The sequence below is a fragment of the Schistocerca nitens genome, chromosome 3 (genome assembly GCF_023898315.1).
Source record: "Schistocerca nitens isolate TAMUIC-IGC-003100 chromosome 3, iqSchNite1.1, whole genome shotgun sequence".
Lineage (NCBI taxonomy): Eukaryota > Metazoa > Arthropoda > Insecta > Orthoptera > Acrididae > Schistocerca > Schistocerca nitens.
The window spans coordinates 296,952,991-296,970,192 of NC_064616.1; the positions used below are offsets into that span (position 1 = coordinate 296,952,991).

Sequence of the window (17,202 nt, forward strand, 5' to 3'; positions counted from 1 at the left end):
CCATTTTTTCACAAAATACCATTTTAGAGCTGTTGTATTCTTAATTTTCTTCTTCATGTTCCTAGATTTCTTCAAAGAGTCAAGTTATGGAGAAAATGTTTCAAATATTTATTACTAGACAGTCATTCTTTGTGTCAAACAGTGCTGCACAATGGAGTTCCAAGTACCATGTGTCAAGTTCTCCATTTAGCCTGGGATGTATTAAAGAGATAAAACACAAGTTTATGGTGTACGGGCAGAGCTTTTTGAGCTGCGACAACTTTTGTTGTTGTAGAGAAATGAATAAGAGTAGAATAAGAGTAAGGAAGACCTTTGTTCCATAAGATTCACACAATGTAGTTCAGTCAGCTAAATCTATGAACCCCATTCCATGTAATTCTAATGCATACAACTGAATTCTTTGATTTTAAAGATCCTGCTGAAACATTGTAGTCGTCACAGGCGTGTAAGATCTCCAAATGCAGTGTGATCAGTGTCTCATACTCATCCATCTCAAATAGCTGTATAAAAATTATTAGTCTTGGATAAAGGCATGGAAAAAATGTCTTAGTATTCAAAAAGTGGAAAGACAATGGCAGATGTGTGCCATGCCATACTTCATAAGAAAGACAAGTCATGTTTATTAGCTGCAAAACAGAAAGGCCTATTGACAGTGTTTGAATTTCTTCTCCAACAGCACAGGGAGCCCTACAGTAAACTTCACAGCATCCAATTCCTATTGTGAAGTTTTGTAAAAAACAGAGGTGAATACAGAGAGATTTTTTCTTGAAATTGTTACTCTCATGTAAAAATCTAAAAGAAATTGGAAATGATTTTTGTTCACCATGGTTCTACTAGTTGAAATATTACTACTCTATTTTTGTACTTGTATTATGAAGAATAAAATGTAGTACCTGTGTATTAATGGCACTGGCAGGAGAAGGGGGGGGGGGCTTCATATTGGCACTTAAACCCAGTCAGTTTCCTGGAATGGCACTTAGAATGATGTTAATAAATTATTTATTTTCTAATATGTCAATTTATTTTTAGCAGCGATGAGGTCGGCAACATAAGTCTGCAGTATCAAAATTTCTGTTTGTTTAGATGCAATAAGTTATGCACAAAAAGTGATTTTTTTTGATTCACCTGACAAATGTGAGATTTGACACAATCTTTCCAATTTCCACTCTTCATTTGTCAAATAAAATGCAGAGGAAATTTTTAAAACATAATAATCACAACATTTATATAGTCAGCTGCTGTTAGTATGTTAATACCCGTAATGATATTACAAAGACATGGAACAGGTAGCTGGTAATAACCTAAAGGAGGCAAAATTCCAGTACTGACAATACACACATTTAAAAGTGAAAAAATTGTCCCTAGTTCGAAGAAATATTAGTTTCTTCCTCAAGGAGGAAAGAGAGATGTTGGGGAAGGTTAGAAAAGAAGGGGCAATTTGCTCTGTGCCCAAAAGGAGAGGGATCCACTAGTAAGTACTCACCTCCATGAAATTGTTGTTCATAATAAAGCAGATGGTGTAATGAGGGTAACTCACATTTGACTTGAAGATATGTAATTCATTGCAGCTGGTGCTCCAATGATGTTTCACATGACAGATCCTGCTGGCTCAATAGTCTCTTTAATGTGTTGTCGTAGTTAATCGATAGGTTCGGTTATAAATTTCACCTCTGTTTTTTGGCATGCGGGGGCAGTATATGTGCTCTATTGTTGACAGCGTTCTTGACAAATCCACCGGGATGTGACAGAAGTCATTGATGCCAATATTGCTTTTTCACAAAGACGCATCCACTCCATGTTATCTATGAAACTTTAGCCTGTACTAGTGTCAGGTGGTCAGTTTCATATGTGGATAGGTGTTTTAGCAGATGGTACTTACACCTGTGGTTTCAGTTGCTTTTCCTTTTATTGACAATAAAGAAGTTTTGAGAATGTCATAAAGTTTTTGTAGAGTTGTATTAGCAGTTTCTTACATATTCATGTGAGTGGCTACTTGTGGGTCTTCAGGTGCATAATTGTGTTGTGTGTGTGTGTGTGTGTGTGTGTGTGTGTGTATTGTGGAGCATTGCTAATGATTCATCAAACATTGTTCTGTGTGACTTACAAACATTTTAGTGATGTTTACACCCAGACTGAAGCAGTAATAAATAATGAATGATCTAATGAATCGTCTCCATGTCCCATACTCCTGTTAAGTGTTCTTTGTTCTTTGCATGCTGAACTGGTGTAGCGTGATCTGATTGCAGTGTCAGTAGTCTTACAGGTGCCATACTTCACATTTCCTAACATGCCATGTTTCTAACTAAAGCAGGAAATTTTTCTTAGTACTGTAGATGTTTGATAGCTAACAGTCACTGTACTGTTGACTTAATCAGCATTGTGTTGTTTGTTGCTTAGAATTCATTAATGTCGAGGTTAAATGGAAGCGACTTTAGGGTGTTTCCTTGAGGTGTAGGCTTGTGTTGTGTTGACTGTTTGCCTGAAACTCTTATCTTGAAGGTACCGTCAGTGGTGTATGAGTGAAAATGAATGAATAAATAAGATATAGAAGTCTGGAGGGCAACCTAGTGTTGCTCAGCTTGAGTAGAGAGTTCATGGTTGTACCAAATACATACAAAGCGTTTTAGATATTCAGAAGCTAACCCCTATTTTCTTACTGATATTGTACCTGTATGTAATGACTCAATACGTGTAGTAGTTCTCGAATGCCTGTTATGATCTCTCCTCCTCCTCTGGTATGGATTACTTGGAAGTCACTCCTAGCACATATTTGCCTGCCCATAATGGTTCCATTGAGCCATGAAATAGTCTCCCCCTCCTCCATCCCTCCTTCCCATCTGACTCTACTCCGACCTCCCCGTGGCTCTACTCCGACCTCCCCGTGGCTCTACTCCGACCTCCCCGTGGCTCTACTCCGACCTCCCCGTGGCTCTACTCCGACCTCCCCGTGGCTCTACTCCGACCTCCCCGTGGCTCTACTCCGACCTCCCCGTGGCTCTACTCCGACCTCCCCGTGGCTCTACTCCGACCTCCCCGTGGCTCTACTCCGACCTCCCCGTGGCTCTACTCCGACCTCCCCGTGGCTCTACTCCGACCTCCCCGTGGCTCTACTCCGACCTCCCCGTGGCTCTACTCCGACCTCCCCGTGGCTCTACTCCGACCTCCCCGTGGCTCTACTCCGACCTCCCCGTGGCTCTACTCCGACCTCCCCGTGGCTCTACTCCGACCTCCCCCCGGCTCTACTCCGACCTCCCCCCCCCCCCGGCTCTACTCCGACCTCCCCCCCCCCGGCTCTACTCCGACCTCCCCCCCCCGGCTCTACTCCGACCTCCCCCCCCCGGCTCTACTCCGACCTCCCCCCCCCCCGGCTCTACTCCGACCTCCCCCCCACCCCGGCTCTACTCCGACCTCCCCCCCCCCCGGCTCTACTCCGACCTCCCCCCCCCCCGGCTCTACTCCGACCTCCCCCCCCCCCGGCTCTACTCCGACCTCCCCCCCCCCGGCTCTACTCCGACATCCCCCCCCCCCCGGCTCTACTCCGACATCCCCCCCCCGGCTCTACTCCGACCATGAGTTCCTGCCTTACGAGTGTAGGATCAGTAAGGAATACTCCCTTCAAGTTTGTGTGAAGCAGTCTGAAGAAAATGTCCAGAATTGTGACAAAATCCCTTGTGGAAATTGCATCGTGATAATGCTCCCACTCACACCTGTATGCTTTTTTGTGATTTTTTGGGCAAGAAACAAAACCGTTACATTGCCTCGGCCACTGTATCCACCAGACATACCTTGTGACTCCTGTCTATTGCCAAGGCTGAAGAGAACCATGAAAGGACATTGTTTCGCCACTATTGCTGACATAAAAACAGAATCACAGAAGGAGCTGAACACCAAAAAGTTCAAGAAGTGCTTCTCAGATTGGATAAAGTGCTGGAATAAGTGTGTTATATCTGAGGGGGATTAATTTGAAAGGGACAAAGTTGATGTTGTTGGAAAAATGAAGATAATTTAAGAAAAACAAAATTTCTTGTTATTTTTTGATCACACCTCGTACACAGTTGCAAAAGAAATTTATTGTAACTTTTTCTGCATTTTCGAAGTTCAAAGTGAGAAGGAATATATTATCATTTGTCACGCATTTGAAGACAACTTCAGGACTGTGGTGATTATTGTAAAATTATAGTTTTTTTTAGCCAACTTCGGTGATAGCATTTGCATTATACTTGAAATTCTGCTGTTACAAAATAAACAATCCAACCCTAAAATTAGGTTCTTTTTGCAGTTCCGCAGATACCATCTCCCAAGTCACGCAACATAAAGCAGCAGCAGCAGCAGCAGCAGCAGCCGCCGCAGCAGCAGCAGCAACAGCAGCAGCAACAACAGGCTCCGCCACCACCCCCTTCAGCCCAACATCAGCATCAACCACATCAACCACCTCAACCACCGCCACCACCACCACCACAACAGCAACAGCCACAACAGCAACCACAGCAGCCACCACCCCCACCCCCACCACAGCAACAGCAGCAAGCACAACACAGTCCTACACAACAGCAAGCACCACATCTTAAATTTGGTGCTTACCAAGGTGTTTCACAAGCTCCCGGCCAACTGGTATGTTGCTGAATTATTTTATAAATGTTACTGTTTGGGTAATCTTCATAAAAAAAACTTTCCAAATATTATGTTTCAAGTAAAATAGTGACATGTCATGCTTCTTTTACTCCTACTTATCATCAGGGAATGTGCAGCATACTGGTTGAGTCACTCTTATGGTCATTACCAAATTGCCAGTGCACTCGTTGCAGGCTGAAGGCACAACCAAATGTTCACATTCATGGTGAATTTTTAGTCCGTGAGGAAATCATCCTCCAGTAAATGAAAAATTACCAATGTCAGTCAATGGCTTTGAAATTTCTGAATCTGCGAACATTTTTCATTTGAGGCTTCTAATCACCATTGCTACTTAATGTTCATTAATTGGAACAAACCTCATGCTGTATCCAGGTGCATAATACTCACGTTTGTCTTGAGTTGTGAAATTCAAGCTTAGTGTTATGGAAGGATTTACAAACTAATCATTTACTAATTTGGAGGCCTTTTTTGCTAATATTAATGTTACCAGTATTTGTAAACGTTGTTTCCTGCTTTGTGTGTGTGTTCTGTATTTCACTGTTTACAACTGCCTCAATTGGAGGCCTATTTTCTGCAATTAGAAACTTGGATTACAGCACTCCAGTACGTTATACACAACTGTGTTACACACTAAAATTTGGAGCCTTTTAGAGGCAGTGTGTTGCAACTTGTATCAGTTACACAGGAAAGACGACCAAATAAATATCCACATCATGTAATACATCATCTGACAGAATAAAGAAACTGTGGGACACAACCTCGTAGTTACTGTTAATTAACTATGCGAGCATCATTCTCACAAGCATTCAGACTCTCACTCTTTCAATTGAGTAATTGCATAATGGCTTTGGCAGCAACTTTTGTAATTGTGCTATCATCCATAAATAATATTAAATATGCCGTATGTTATGTAGAAAATAAATTTGTGTTATCTTTATTTTTGAAATTCATGAGGGTGGTTTTTTTTTTTTTTAGCCCTTTCAGCAAGCTGCAAGAGCTCAGCTTAATATAGGAGTAAGAGCTGGTATGCCGCCACCTGCAGCACCCATATACCCACCTCCCATTCAGAGACCTGTGACTTATTCTCAAGGAGGTGGTGTATCTGCCAATAGTATGATGGGAGGTAGGCCCCGTCAGCAGCTAACTCAGCAGCTACCGCCACCGCCACCACAACCACAACAGCCGCAACAATTACAGCATCCCCATCACCCACCACCACCACCACCACCACAGCAGCAACAACAGCACCAGCATCCACATCCACACCAGCACCAGCAGCATTCACAGCCACCACAAGAACCAAGGCAACATCACCAACAGCAGCAGGAACAGCAGCAAAGGCAGGATCAACAACGCCAAAAGCAACACGAGCAAAGGCAGCAACAGCAGCATCAGCATCAGCATCAACAGCAGCATCAACAGCAACAGCAGCATCAACAGCAACAGCAAGAACAGCAGCAGCAGCGTCAACAAGAGCAACGCCAGCAGGAGCAACAACGACCCCAGATGCAATCTGCTACCACACAGCAGCCTCAAGCACATGGTGCCACTGCTAGAGGACAGAGTGCTGGCAAGCAGCCACCTAGTGCTACAGGACAGGCATATTACACATCACATGGTATGGCTGTTCTTCCTTGTCTAAAAAATAATTGATAGTATAGAATTAACTGAAAAAGATTAAATTGTAAATGTATTGTTGACACTATAATGTCTATTTTCTATTGTTTGTGTATAGTATTATTTGAGACCGTGATTGTGGATTTGCCCATATGCCACAAAGAGCATAGACAACTGCCTATAAGCCATACTCAGCCTTGATGGTGTATCAGAATATGTCATTAATCTGCCACCCAGGCTCAGTCCGGATCTCTTTCACCACCCTGTCTCACAACCTATCACAATTCACCTTAACCTATACATGCAGGTCTATTGACATCATAAGATCCATCTCAGAACCACCTGAACTTCAAATAAAATTCTGTGTTAAACCTCCATTAATCCCATTCTAAGTATGGGAATGGCATGAAAACCAATAATTTGTCACTTTATGATTTGGTTACAGAAACTGTTCACAGCATGATGAGTCGATTGAAATTTCTTCTTTGTTCCCAAAAATCTTTGTACTTGAAATAGAAATTAAACTGGACAATTAACTGAAGTGCTTTAAAAGATTGAATAAATAACAGTTCCAGTTGTATTAAATGCTGTTTAACATAACTGTTTTTGGCCGGTATGCCATTATCTAATGATGGTGAATTATTTAATACACCAGGGGGCTCATGTTTCTTGACTAAATAATTCGGTCCAACTGAGAATCACAGGTGCTAATCTGCTCGTGTGTGTGTGTGTGTGTGTGTGTGTGTGTGTTTGGCATAGATCTTGTTTTCTTAATACTCAGGCAGCCAATCCAGATCAAGATGATGACACAAGGTCTCTTGACACCTTGGGTTCATTTTTATTGATCCATGTTGGTATGCTTGCCCAGCGTTCACCAATTGTAAGTAGCGGTGCAGTGGGTGTAATAATAAGTTCCCTATCTCTGCTCTTAATACCTTCAATCAGAGCATTTAAGCCTTGAACTCCCTGATATCCATAGGCTTCGTAAATGCTTATTTAGCTCTAAACAGACACAGCAGCCTTAGAAGTGTTTAAGATATATCAGTCTCAGATGAAATATCCTTCATAAGTGAGAAGTGCATGGGCAGGAAACTGAGATTTGATCACACATTGGAACTCATCAGTTTATGGTTCCCCGTGAAGTCAGCAGAGCTAAAGTTGAACTGAGATATGAATGACAGGGCTGCAGTTGTTTTTTCTTGTAACACTGTCTAAATCAGGCTATTCCAGCCGAAGCTCTCTCTGCTAAGTGGCGCATTGTCACTTGATGTGAAGAGTCAAATGTGACAGCACAGCAGAGCCTATTGAACTGGCGGCTGCACCATAGGTGATGGCTGATCTCATACTCTTAGCTGCAAAAATGTAGCATCATGCTACGTTGTGGAAGTAGGAAGTGAAGGAAATTAATAAAAAAGAGCAGTTTTAAAAATATTGGATACGTTGTTTACAGGGCTAATGAAATTTGACATTTTCGTTTTAGAACAAGAGGAACTATCAGGCATCATTGGTGGGTCCTGAAGAAAAGATCATTCTTTGTTCCATTTTAGAAAAGCTGCTCACAACAGTATGTAGGCCCAAACTTGCTCAAGATTTGTGTGCACCCTGGGAATTTTTGCTGTAATGAATGATACCACCATAACAGGTTGACAGATTGAGTGTCGTGTAGTATGTCTTTTAGCAAAGTCGACTTTTGAAACTCTGTAACATCGAAATGGAGTGACAGTGGTAAATCATAGGGTGAAACTGAGAAAGGAGTACTGAATAATTTCATTTCCATTTCCAAAATGGTGTGCTCTCAGAATCATATTTTGAAAGAAACGATAAGCTGCTTTATCTTGGTTTGGTAGTTGCCAAAACTGGTACCTTAAGGAAATTAAAAAAAAAAAAAAAACTGGAGGACTGAAGAATGTTAAGTGGTAGTTGCTCATTTGCCCCTCAAACAAACCTAATTTGTGTGTGTGTGTGTGTGTGTGTGTGTGTGTGTGTGTCAGTTATTATCTGCTCTGTGCCCTGCAGGGTGTGAGGTGTATAATTGTGTCAAATATGAACACTGAGTACGATGTCCATTTTAAATCTTTTAGTGCATTTCTTCCCTGTTCATTTAGAGGAGGATAGAATACATCAAGAACTTCCCTCAGAGTAAGCGAATGTTCTGTACTGTGGTAAGGTATGTTCAAAACTCTGCTTTTATATGTGTTAGGAATCCATTGCATTGGTGGTGGTTTACACCATGATGCTAAACAAAATTCACCCATTTGACCACAGCTTTCATTAGATGGCCAAATTCCATTGTTTTAGCACACACTGCCTCTTTGTGAATGAAGCATCTTCTGAATTTATTTTTAAAATGAGAAGGAAAACCCTCGTGACAAACTATCATTCATTGGGCACTATCTGTGGCTACAAAATGGAGCTTGTGACACAGAAAATTAATATTTTCCACTGCTTAATAAACTGTTTCAAAATGTATTTTCCTGTTGCGGTGTAATTGAGTACTATTACAGCTGAATGTTCTCAGTTACTTGCAGCTCCATATCATTACCATACAGAAATATTGAAACTGGATCACAGTGTAATGTAGCTGTGCTCTCTTCAAATGTGATTGAAAATGCAATAAAGCTATCATCTTTTTTCCTGAGCCTTGTGTCAAAGTCTGCTGTTGTGTCCAGGAATTGACAAGTGGCTGTTTGCTTGAAAGGCAAAAACTATCAGTTGGCTGCAGCTCCCTTGGAAACAAACATTCTGCAACAACTACCATATATAATTTTACAAGAGGTCCCATTGAAAATGGGTTGCCACTTGCTGCTATAATTTGAGTGACTTTGCAGCTTTCTCATACAAATGTCTTACTTGCATTTTCTTCATTGAAAAGAACAAATGCATTGCAGTACATGAACTACTGCTTCATATTTCTACAACTTCTGTACAAAGAATTCTCTTTTTACATCATTCTGAAGTCTGGCTACTAGCTATATGCTAACTGTGTGCTTCACCTTGTACCTACATGGTGTGTGTAATGACGGTATTTTGTGACATATGAGGCACTGTGATCGTCCATCCCTCTCAATAATAGAAATGTCGCCTCCAATTCAGGCATACGGCTGCCATGACTAACCATAACTGTTACTGTCTCAATATAGCTTTTTGCATCAGTTACAGCTTTTTGCAGCCAGGGGCACTGAGTTCACTTTCCCCCACTACATAGGCTTAAACCACTGCAATGAGCACTCCTGTTCGGTGGAGCATTGTTGAAACAGCCTGGTCTAAATGGCACAGTTGCCTATCTACTACAGCTGCACCAGTACTTTACAAGCCACCATACAGTGTGTGGTGGAATGTACTTCTAGTAACACTGATTGCCCGGTTCCACTCACGAATGGTGGGTGGGAAGAATGATTGTCAGTGAGCCTCTGTACTAGCTATAATTTTCTCATTGTGGTAATTTTGCGAGATGTATGTGGGAAGAAGTAATATGTTGTCTAACCACCTTTCTTTGTAATGCTCTCGAGCCAACCAAACGACCCATCAGTCCCACCTGGTAAGGATCCCAGATTGATGAACAATACTCAAGAATTAGCTGAACAAGTGCCTTGTAAGCCATATCCTCTGTGGATAAGTTAAATTTCATTAAGATTCTTCCTGTGAATCTAAAGTCTGGCATTTGCGTTTTGAGCTACTTGTTTCGTGTCAGCATCCCACTTACGGTCACTATGGATAGTTACTCCTAGATATTTTATGGTGGAGACTGTTTGCAGCAATTTGTCATTGATAGTGAAGTTGCACAGTAGTGCATTTCTTTTCCCATGTATGGGCAATATCTTACATTATTTACATTTAGAGTCAACAGTGAGAGCCTCCACCATTCATCAATCCCCTGCAGAATATTCTGCAACCCAATACAGTCTTCTGGTGTTGGCGTTTTCTCACAGACAACATCATTATCTCCAAACAGTGTTAAAGAGCTTCTGACACTTTGTTTAATCATTGATACGTATTGTGAACAGTAACAGCCCTATCACACTCTCTTGGATATTCCAGAAATTACCTTTAAATCTGTCTCTTTTGTTCAATTGAGAATGATGTGTTGAGTTCTGTCTGCAAGGTCATGTTGGATCCATTCACAAAACTGGTCCAATACTTAGTAACTTGTATTTTTTTCACTAACATGTGAACCCCACACATTTTATTTCTTGTGCATTTACAAAATATCCACTGCAGTGCACAGCGGAACTATTTGTGTACTTTGGGTAAGTGAAAAATGAATTCTGAGTATAACTTCATGCAGTCCATGTAAATTTCATCACTGGAGCAATACAAAAAAGATGTAAAATATCATTTGGTATAGTGTGGGCCACATAGTTGAGAAGAAAAAAAAAACACTGTTGTTGTTCCAGTTTCGATGAAACTGACTTGGATTTCATAGTCTCTCCTTCGTGGAGCTAACCTGAATCCTCTTGAAGCTGAAAATCTGAATGAGCATGGGATGGTGTTCCTTCATTGATGTAAATGATACTATACTTTAGATGACACTAACAAACACATTTTTATTCCTTTAAGAGTTCAGTGTGGTGACCAGCTTTTACACTACGAAAAATTATTAGTGCATTTATCTGGAATCAACACTCAAAATTACTCTGACAAAGTTGATTGTTCTATTGTGGCACAAAATACACAGTTCACATTTATATGAAACTGTCACAGTTCACTTACCACAGTCCTGTTAAAGACAATTACACTCTGGTAGTTCACTTAAATTTGTCCATAACACAATTCTCACTAAGTCCAACAATAGCGCCCAACCTGTTTACAGTTAAAGTTCACAGAACTTGTTGGTCACATCACAATTCAATTTTATAAAGTCTGTTAATTGAGATTGCAGGTATCACTTCAAAGAAATTACGTATTAAAATTCTTGAGTTTCGCATTAGTCGGTTCACATACTTTCACTTACAATTGTGGTGCAAGTGAATGACGAGATCGCATCCATCATAGATGTTGCTCAAACCATGGATTGTCAATTTTGGGTGACGTCTGACTACTTATACATGGGCATAGGAACAAACTGTTGTTTTGAAAACTGCATAATATGTTGAAAACTGGCTAGGCTTGAATTTACTGTTTCTTTATTAACTACAAGAACCAATAAAATTTTGGATTACAGAAAATGTTGCTGGTTACAAATTTAGAAAAATATGTGGGGACTATTTTAACTCTAAAATGTGAATTCCTTCTTTATGTGAATCACCGCCATTATGCAAATTATAGCAAATTTCGTGAAATCATTAATTATTGTGCTGTTGGTCATACTGTATAGAAAAAGTAAGGTATAATGTCAAAGTTCAGAATCTTAACAATGGTTCTGATGAAACCTGCAATAAAACATGGGGCTTACTCATGCATTTCAAGTATAATTATTGCAGAAGATAATCAGTTCTAGGGAATGTAAAATAGTTTCCTGTAAAGTGGCAATGCTAAACTTCTAAATGATATGGGTCACTTTATGGAATTATGCTGATTAGCTCACAGGCTTTTGCCTGTAGCAAATATTTGTGCTAAGTTCAGTTAACAGTAACTTTTAATTACGAGTGCACCAATGAAAACTAATTTCACAAATGGAATCAGTACACCCGTAATGAGAACCTGAATAATAATTTTAAGTGACATTATATCTAAATAGGATCTGGAGGTTATTCAGATTGGTACTACAGGTTAACAGATAAATTTATTAGAAATTAGATAGAAACAAAAAAAAAATGGTTATTTATGGGAGCAGAAAAACGTAACAGATGCAAGAATCAATCTGCTATGCCACACAGTTGCACACTTGATTGAGCTGAACATCTCTACTGTTTCTGCAAATAGCATTAATGATGTTATTTTGAATGTTGTTGATAATTTATAGCAAAATGTCTGCTTTGTTTCTGTTTCGTACTGAGCGAGGTGATACTGGTTCATACACTGGACTTAAATTCAGTAGGGGTGAGATGGGATTCAGATACCTGTCAGCTAACCATTTTATGATCTCCGTGTTTCCTGTAAACCGATATAGATTAATTCTAGAACTGTCCTTCAAAAACTCCATGTTTGATGTCCTTGGAGTCTTTTTTTCCCAAATGACCTTGTGTACTCTTTCCAATGACTTTTATGTTAATGGGTCATTGAGCTTTAACCTTTCTTCCCATAGTTTCCTGAATAATCATGATAACAAATACTTAAGTGACAGTTCAAACCAGTTCTTTCATATCGGAGTTTAAAACGTAAAATTTTCAACAATTTTCTAAATGTGCTTTAGTGCTTGCAACTTATTACAGTTTTAGGAAATAATTATTTAAGTAAAGTGAAAGCTCATTATGTTGGTAATGGTTTCTCTTAGATTGTAATTCAAATATTTTATGCACATATTGCTCTTATTGAAAGTCAGTTACAATATTGTTTATCTTATATTGGCATTAAATGTATATTCTTTTAAAATGTGGGCTAATTTTCTTCAGTTTTGTATGACACTTTGTTATGTTTTAGCAAGAGGAAATGAAGTCGTATAATGTTGGCTGAAAGGTACATATTATTGAACTTTGATACCAAGTATTTGGTAGTTGATGTTAATTTCACACATTGTGGACAGTTATTTAAAAAAAACACACATTTTGGGCATCAGTTGCTTTTATCTGAACCTTAATATCTGTCAGTTTTTGTTGTGGATCATTTCCACAGGATATAAGCCAAAGACAGATTAGGTGAATATATAAATCTCCTCTTTTCTGGCTGATAGAAAATCCAAAACTTCATAATAGGTGTAAGAAAAGAACACCAAATTCCATAAAAATCCAATAGAGGTGTGCTAATCGTAAGAATAGTTAACATAATGATGTACAAAAATATATCTTTTTTTTATGTCAATACATTAACTATTATGTTGAGTATATCTCTCTGACTTTTATCGAACATGTTGTGTTTTTTCCTTACACCTGTTATGACATTCTGGATTTTGTATTCACCAGAAAAGTAACTGATTTTTATTTTCACCTGATCTGCCTTTGCCTTATATCCCATGAAGAGCTACAGAATGTCTCCTAACCGAAATATTGTACAGTTATTGCTCTGGAATAAAGGCACTATGTTCCCTTTGCTGTTTGAGACTACTTTCTGTAGTATTGTCACTTGGCAGTGTCCCACATTTCAGAAAAAGGAGGGAGTTTAAAAACCCATATTGTTGTTTACAAGTTTTGTAGCACAGTATGCCCTTTTCAAATAAATTTGCAAAATGCAACTTATGAGTTTTGAAATATTAATGGTTCATCCAGTATGTTCCATATAATCATAAACGTGGTTTTGCCCCTTTCCCACTATAAGAATATTACTTTGTTTATACTGTTTTATTTACAATCCTTCACCATTTAGATGTCAATTTTATATTGTTGCACTAAGTATATCACCGAATGCCATTTCCAAAATTTAGATCGTGTTGCAACTTACAATTGTGGTATATGTTTAGAGATATACTAATACAAATTATAAAAAGTATGGGTACTGTTTCAGATGTGTAAATGGTTTTCTCTCTTTTATTTATTGAAAAACTTTGATGTGCTTATCCTATAAAGTATTGAACTGATAGAGTTAGACATTCATGGTTTTATAACAGCTACTTTGGTTTCAGGTCTTGCAGTGGAAAACAGTGATGGGAAATCAAGTAGTGATTCTGAGGGCAAAGTATGTGAGAACAGTAACACAGGTGGTAGTGGTGGTAATGGTAAACCTAAATCCAGTGCTGGGCTGGGGCACAGTCAGGGAGATCAAAAACTGCCAGCTGATGGACGAAAGGAAGAAAAGCCCTCAAGTACATCTGACTGAACGTTTTGTGCAGTAATTTCATTCAGAGATATTTACTTGCATATCGTTCTTGTACAGAGTGCTCTTGGAAGTTTGATATGTTGCAGAGTTTATCAGTTTTGGTGTAGCAGTTTTCAAGCTTTTTTCCCTAATAAGTCATGGTTTTTTGGACAGAAAACATTCAGTTGTATTAAAAAAAGTATTCAGCTATTACAAAGATACTGAATTATTAAACAGCATGCTGGGACCATTTAGAGAAAAATAATAATTCTGTTGTTATTGTTATTATTATAATTATTACTATCATTACTGATGGTGTAATTGTAACCAGCTTATGCTGTGATACAGGAAATGCAGTATTTTTGTCGTTTGTCACAATCTACATGTAGTAAACACTGAGCCTGTGACGTTACATTACCATAAAAAAATAAAAAAAATGCGTTCTGACAGCTGCCCAGTTAATCTGCAATGAGGAAGTGGATGGTGTGATTAAAATCTCTGAAATATCAGTAGTGCCGATTTGTGTCAAGCACCAGTGTGGCAAAGCTTTTCAGTGAAATGTAAAGCAAGAGCATTCCAAGTACTTAAAGTGCAGATGTTACATGAGCAGGAAACAAAAATACTGATACAAATTCATCATGGAATTGGACTGCATTACACAAAATATGTCAGTAAGGAACATGAAGCCGTGACTTTAAGGTTGTGGAATTACTTGTGCACATTAAATGTGGAATATTTACGGCTTTCACTCTGTATTATGTTTTACGTTACATTAATACAGTAGTACATTATGGATGCATTTTTTGTCTTCTTGCTTTGTATTAAGTGGGATGTGTGTGAAAGTTGGAGGAAGTGCTGTGCTTGAACTTATAAAATGCTTGTTGAAGGAAATGTTTAGAGTATTTTCATTATGGAAGATGTAATATTGTGTATTTGAGCAAGAATCGAGAAATACTTAAACAAGTGATCCGGGTTCGTTTATTGTGAAAAAAGATTATTTTACCATATGTAATAAGAATCAATTAGTAAGATAAACTTGTATGAAACAAAGTATTATCGTATTTGAGATTTTTAATTGTTGTTAGATTGCTGAGCCAAATATTAAAAAAGTTTGGAAATAATGAAGTGTCAAGAGTAAAGTTCAGCATATCTTATGTGGTACGTGGTTTGCTATCATTATGGTTGCCAAGTAAAATACCAAGCTTATGGCATTATAAATTGATAATTGCAGAGAAAGAAGGCAGTGAAAACTAATGAAATGTGGGTACTGTAATGATTTGAAAATGGGATAACAATTCTAGGAAACTTACTGAAAATGAAAACAGCATATTGGAAATGAAGGAACGGCCAGTGAGGTTTGTCTGCAGAGCTGTATGCCACTCAGATGTAATTTTGAGCAAAGTACTATTCAGCTGAGTTAATGTGTATGCAACTAGCTTGAGAGAAACCAAGATATTGACAATTAATGCATAGAATTGTAGAGATGTTAATGATGTTGAGGAAAAAACAGTTAAGATGCCTCCTTTACTTGTGAACTTGGGTTTTGGTGTGCTTTCTTGCATTAAGATAACCAGGAAATGATTCTGTTAGATTATTAAGTAAAACTTGCTCATGTGAGCAATATCATGATGATGTGTAAAAGATGATGTACTGTACATAAAATGGCCACATCAGAAAAATTTTGCCACTTTGAGTAAGATTCTTACTTTACAACTGTGTCTTTGGTGTTGGTATGAACTGAAGTTTCTTTTTAATTTTTTATCATTTTTGTAGTTACTGTGTGATTATACATACGGCAGTGTTGAAAATCTCTCTAGAGACTGAAGAAATAATGAACTTCAATGCAGTCTTGAATAAAAGTGTTGTTCAAGTGATTTCAGTTAATTAAAAGATATCCTCAAGTTGAAGTGTTAAAGTGAAACCCTGGAATAAATGATGATTTCCGTTCAAGAACTCTGACAAACTGTAGTGTTGGGAACTATTCACATATTAGCTGTTTCATAAGTTAGTAAGTTTTCAGAAGCATCTACTTTAGACTTCCTCCAGGTCTGTGCTCTAGGTGTTTAATAACCCTACAGTCCTAATCTTGCCCTGCAGTGAAAGTGCTAAACTTATGTTGTGTGGTTTGTGTGTAGCAGATCTCTTGTGCTACAAAGGAAATGAAATTATCTATGGTGCAGCACACTTCAAATTTAAACTGATTCTTTAAAAGAGACAGCTGCTATCAAAGAATTGTTCTTATAGTAGACAATTCGTTTGCTGTATATGGTACTGATTTTTTCAGTCTCTGTATTGAACTGTCATTGCGTCAGCATGTTGGATTAAGTTGGATGATTTTTTTTGTTGTATTCGAGTGAAATGTTCCGTAAACATGAAGCTGAATATTTTTATTCACCCGAAAGAATATTTTTTAGGATTCTGAATTGATGTTCCTTTTTATTGTGGCTGATTAGTCTCAGTGTTTCAGTAAGCTTTGGGCTTATTTGCTGAACGTCAGAAGTGACATTATTGTGATCAGTTTCTTTCCTACATAAATATGAAATAAAAAAGCTCATTTCTGTTACTCAAGAATAGTGATTGAAATTTCTTGTTCTCAGTGTTGCATAATCTTAAATTTATTCTTCCACTCCTTTTTATTTTAAATATATAGTGTTGGAAGTAAGTATAATGTAAAAATAATTTAAATCTTTAACTGATGAGTTTGATTTTGTGGTGGTGGTTGCAGCTTTCTTTATGTAGTAGCACCTGTAAGATTGAAATTTCAGATCTGCACTAAAGAAGAAAGAGTTGTAATAATTTATCTTCATTGTTGACATACTCGTACAGAACCCTTACGGAACTTTCTATTTTAGATACATATTCATTCAGTGCAATCATTCAGTGCAATGAACCATGGGGGAAAAAGCACTTGATATGATTTCTATCAAAACATTCCAGTAAATTAAATTCAGTTCATATGTTGGTGCCAATCAGTATATTGGATAAACATCTTGACTCCATTATTCAGAAACAATGATGTTTTGCTAGTGGGTGCTTATGTGTGTAATTAAGATAGATTTTCTCTGTTAAGATTATGCAAATATTGTTTCCCTCTTAAGTCAGTGCAGTTCCAAACACTGGCTAGTA

General features: G+C 38.3%; 1 protein-coding gene across 1 annotated transcript in view; it reads left to right on the forward strand.

The window, feature by feature from the left end:
- The window catches only part of LOC126248274 (protein PRRC2C-like), a 240,396-nt gene extending 223,747 nt beyond the window's left edge, over positions 1 to 16,649 (forward strand). The window contains exons 37-39 of the mRNA XM_049949121.1: positions 4,280 to 4,611; positions 5,608 to 6,250; positions 13,904 to 16,649. Of these exons, the coding sequence (XP_049805078.1) occupies positions 4,280 to 4,611; positions 5,608 to 6,250; positions 13,904 to 14,097 (1,169 nt within the window). The 3' untranslated portion in view covers positions 14,098 to 16,649. The remainder of the gene's footprint in view (positions 1 to 4,279; positions 4,612 to 5,607; positions 6,251 to 13,903) is intronic.
- The last annotated feature ends 553 nt before the right edge of the window (positions 16,650 to 17,202 follow it).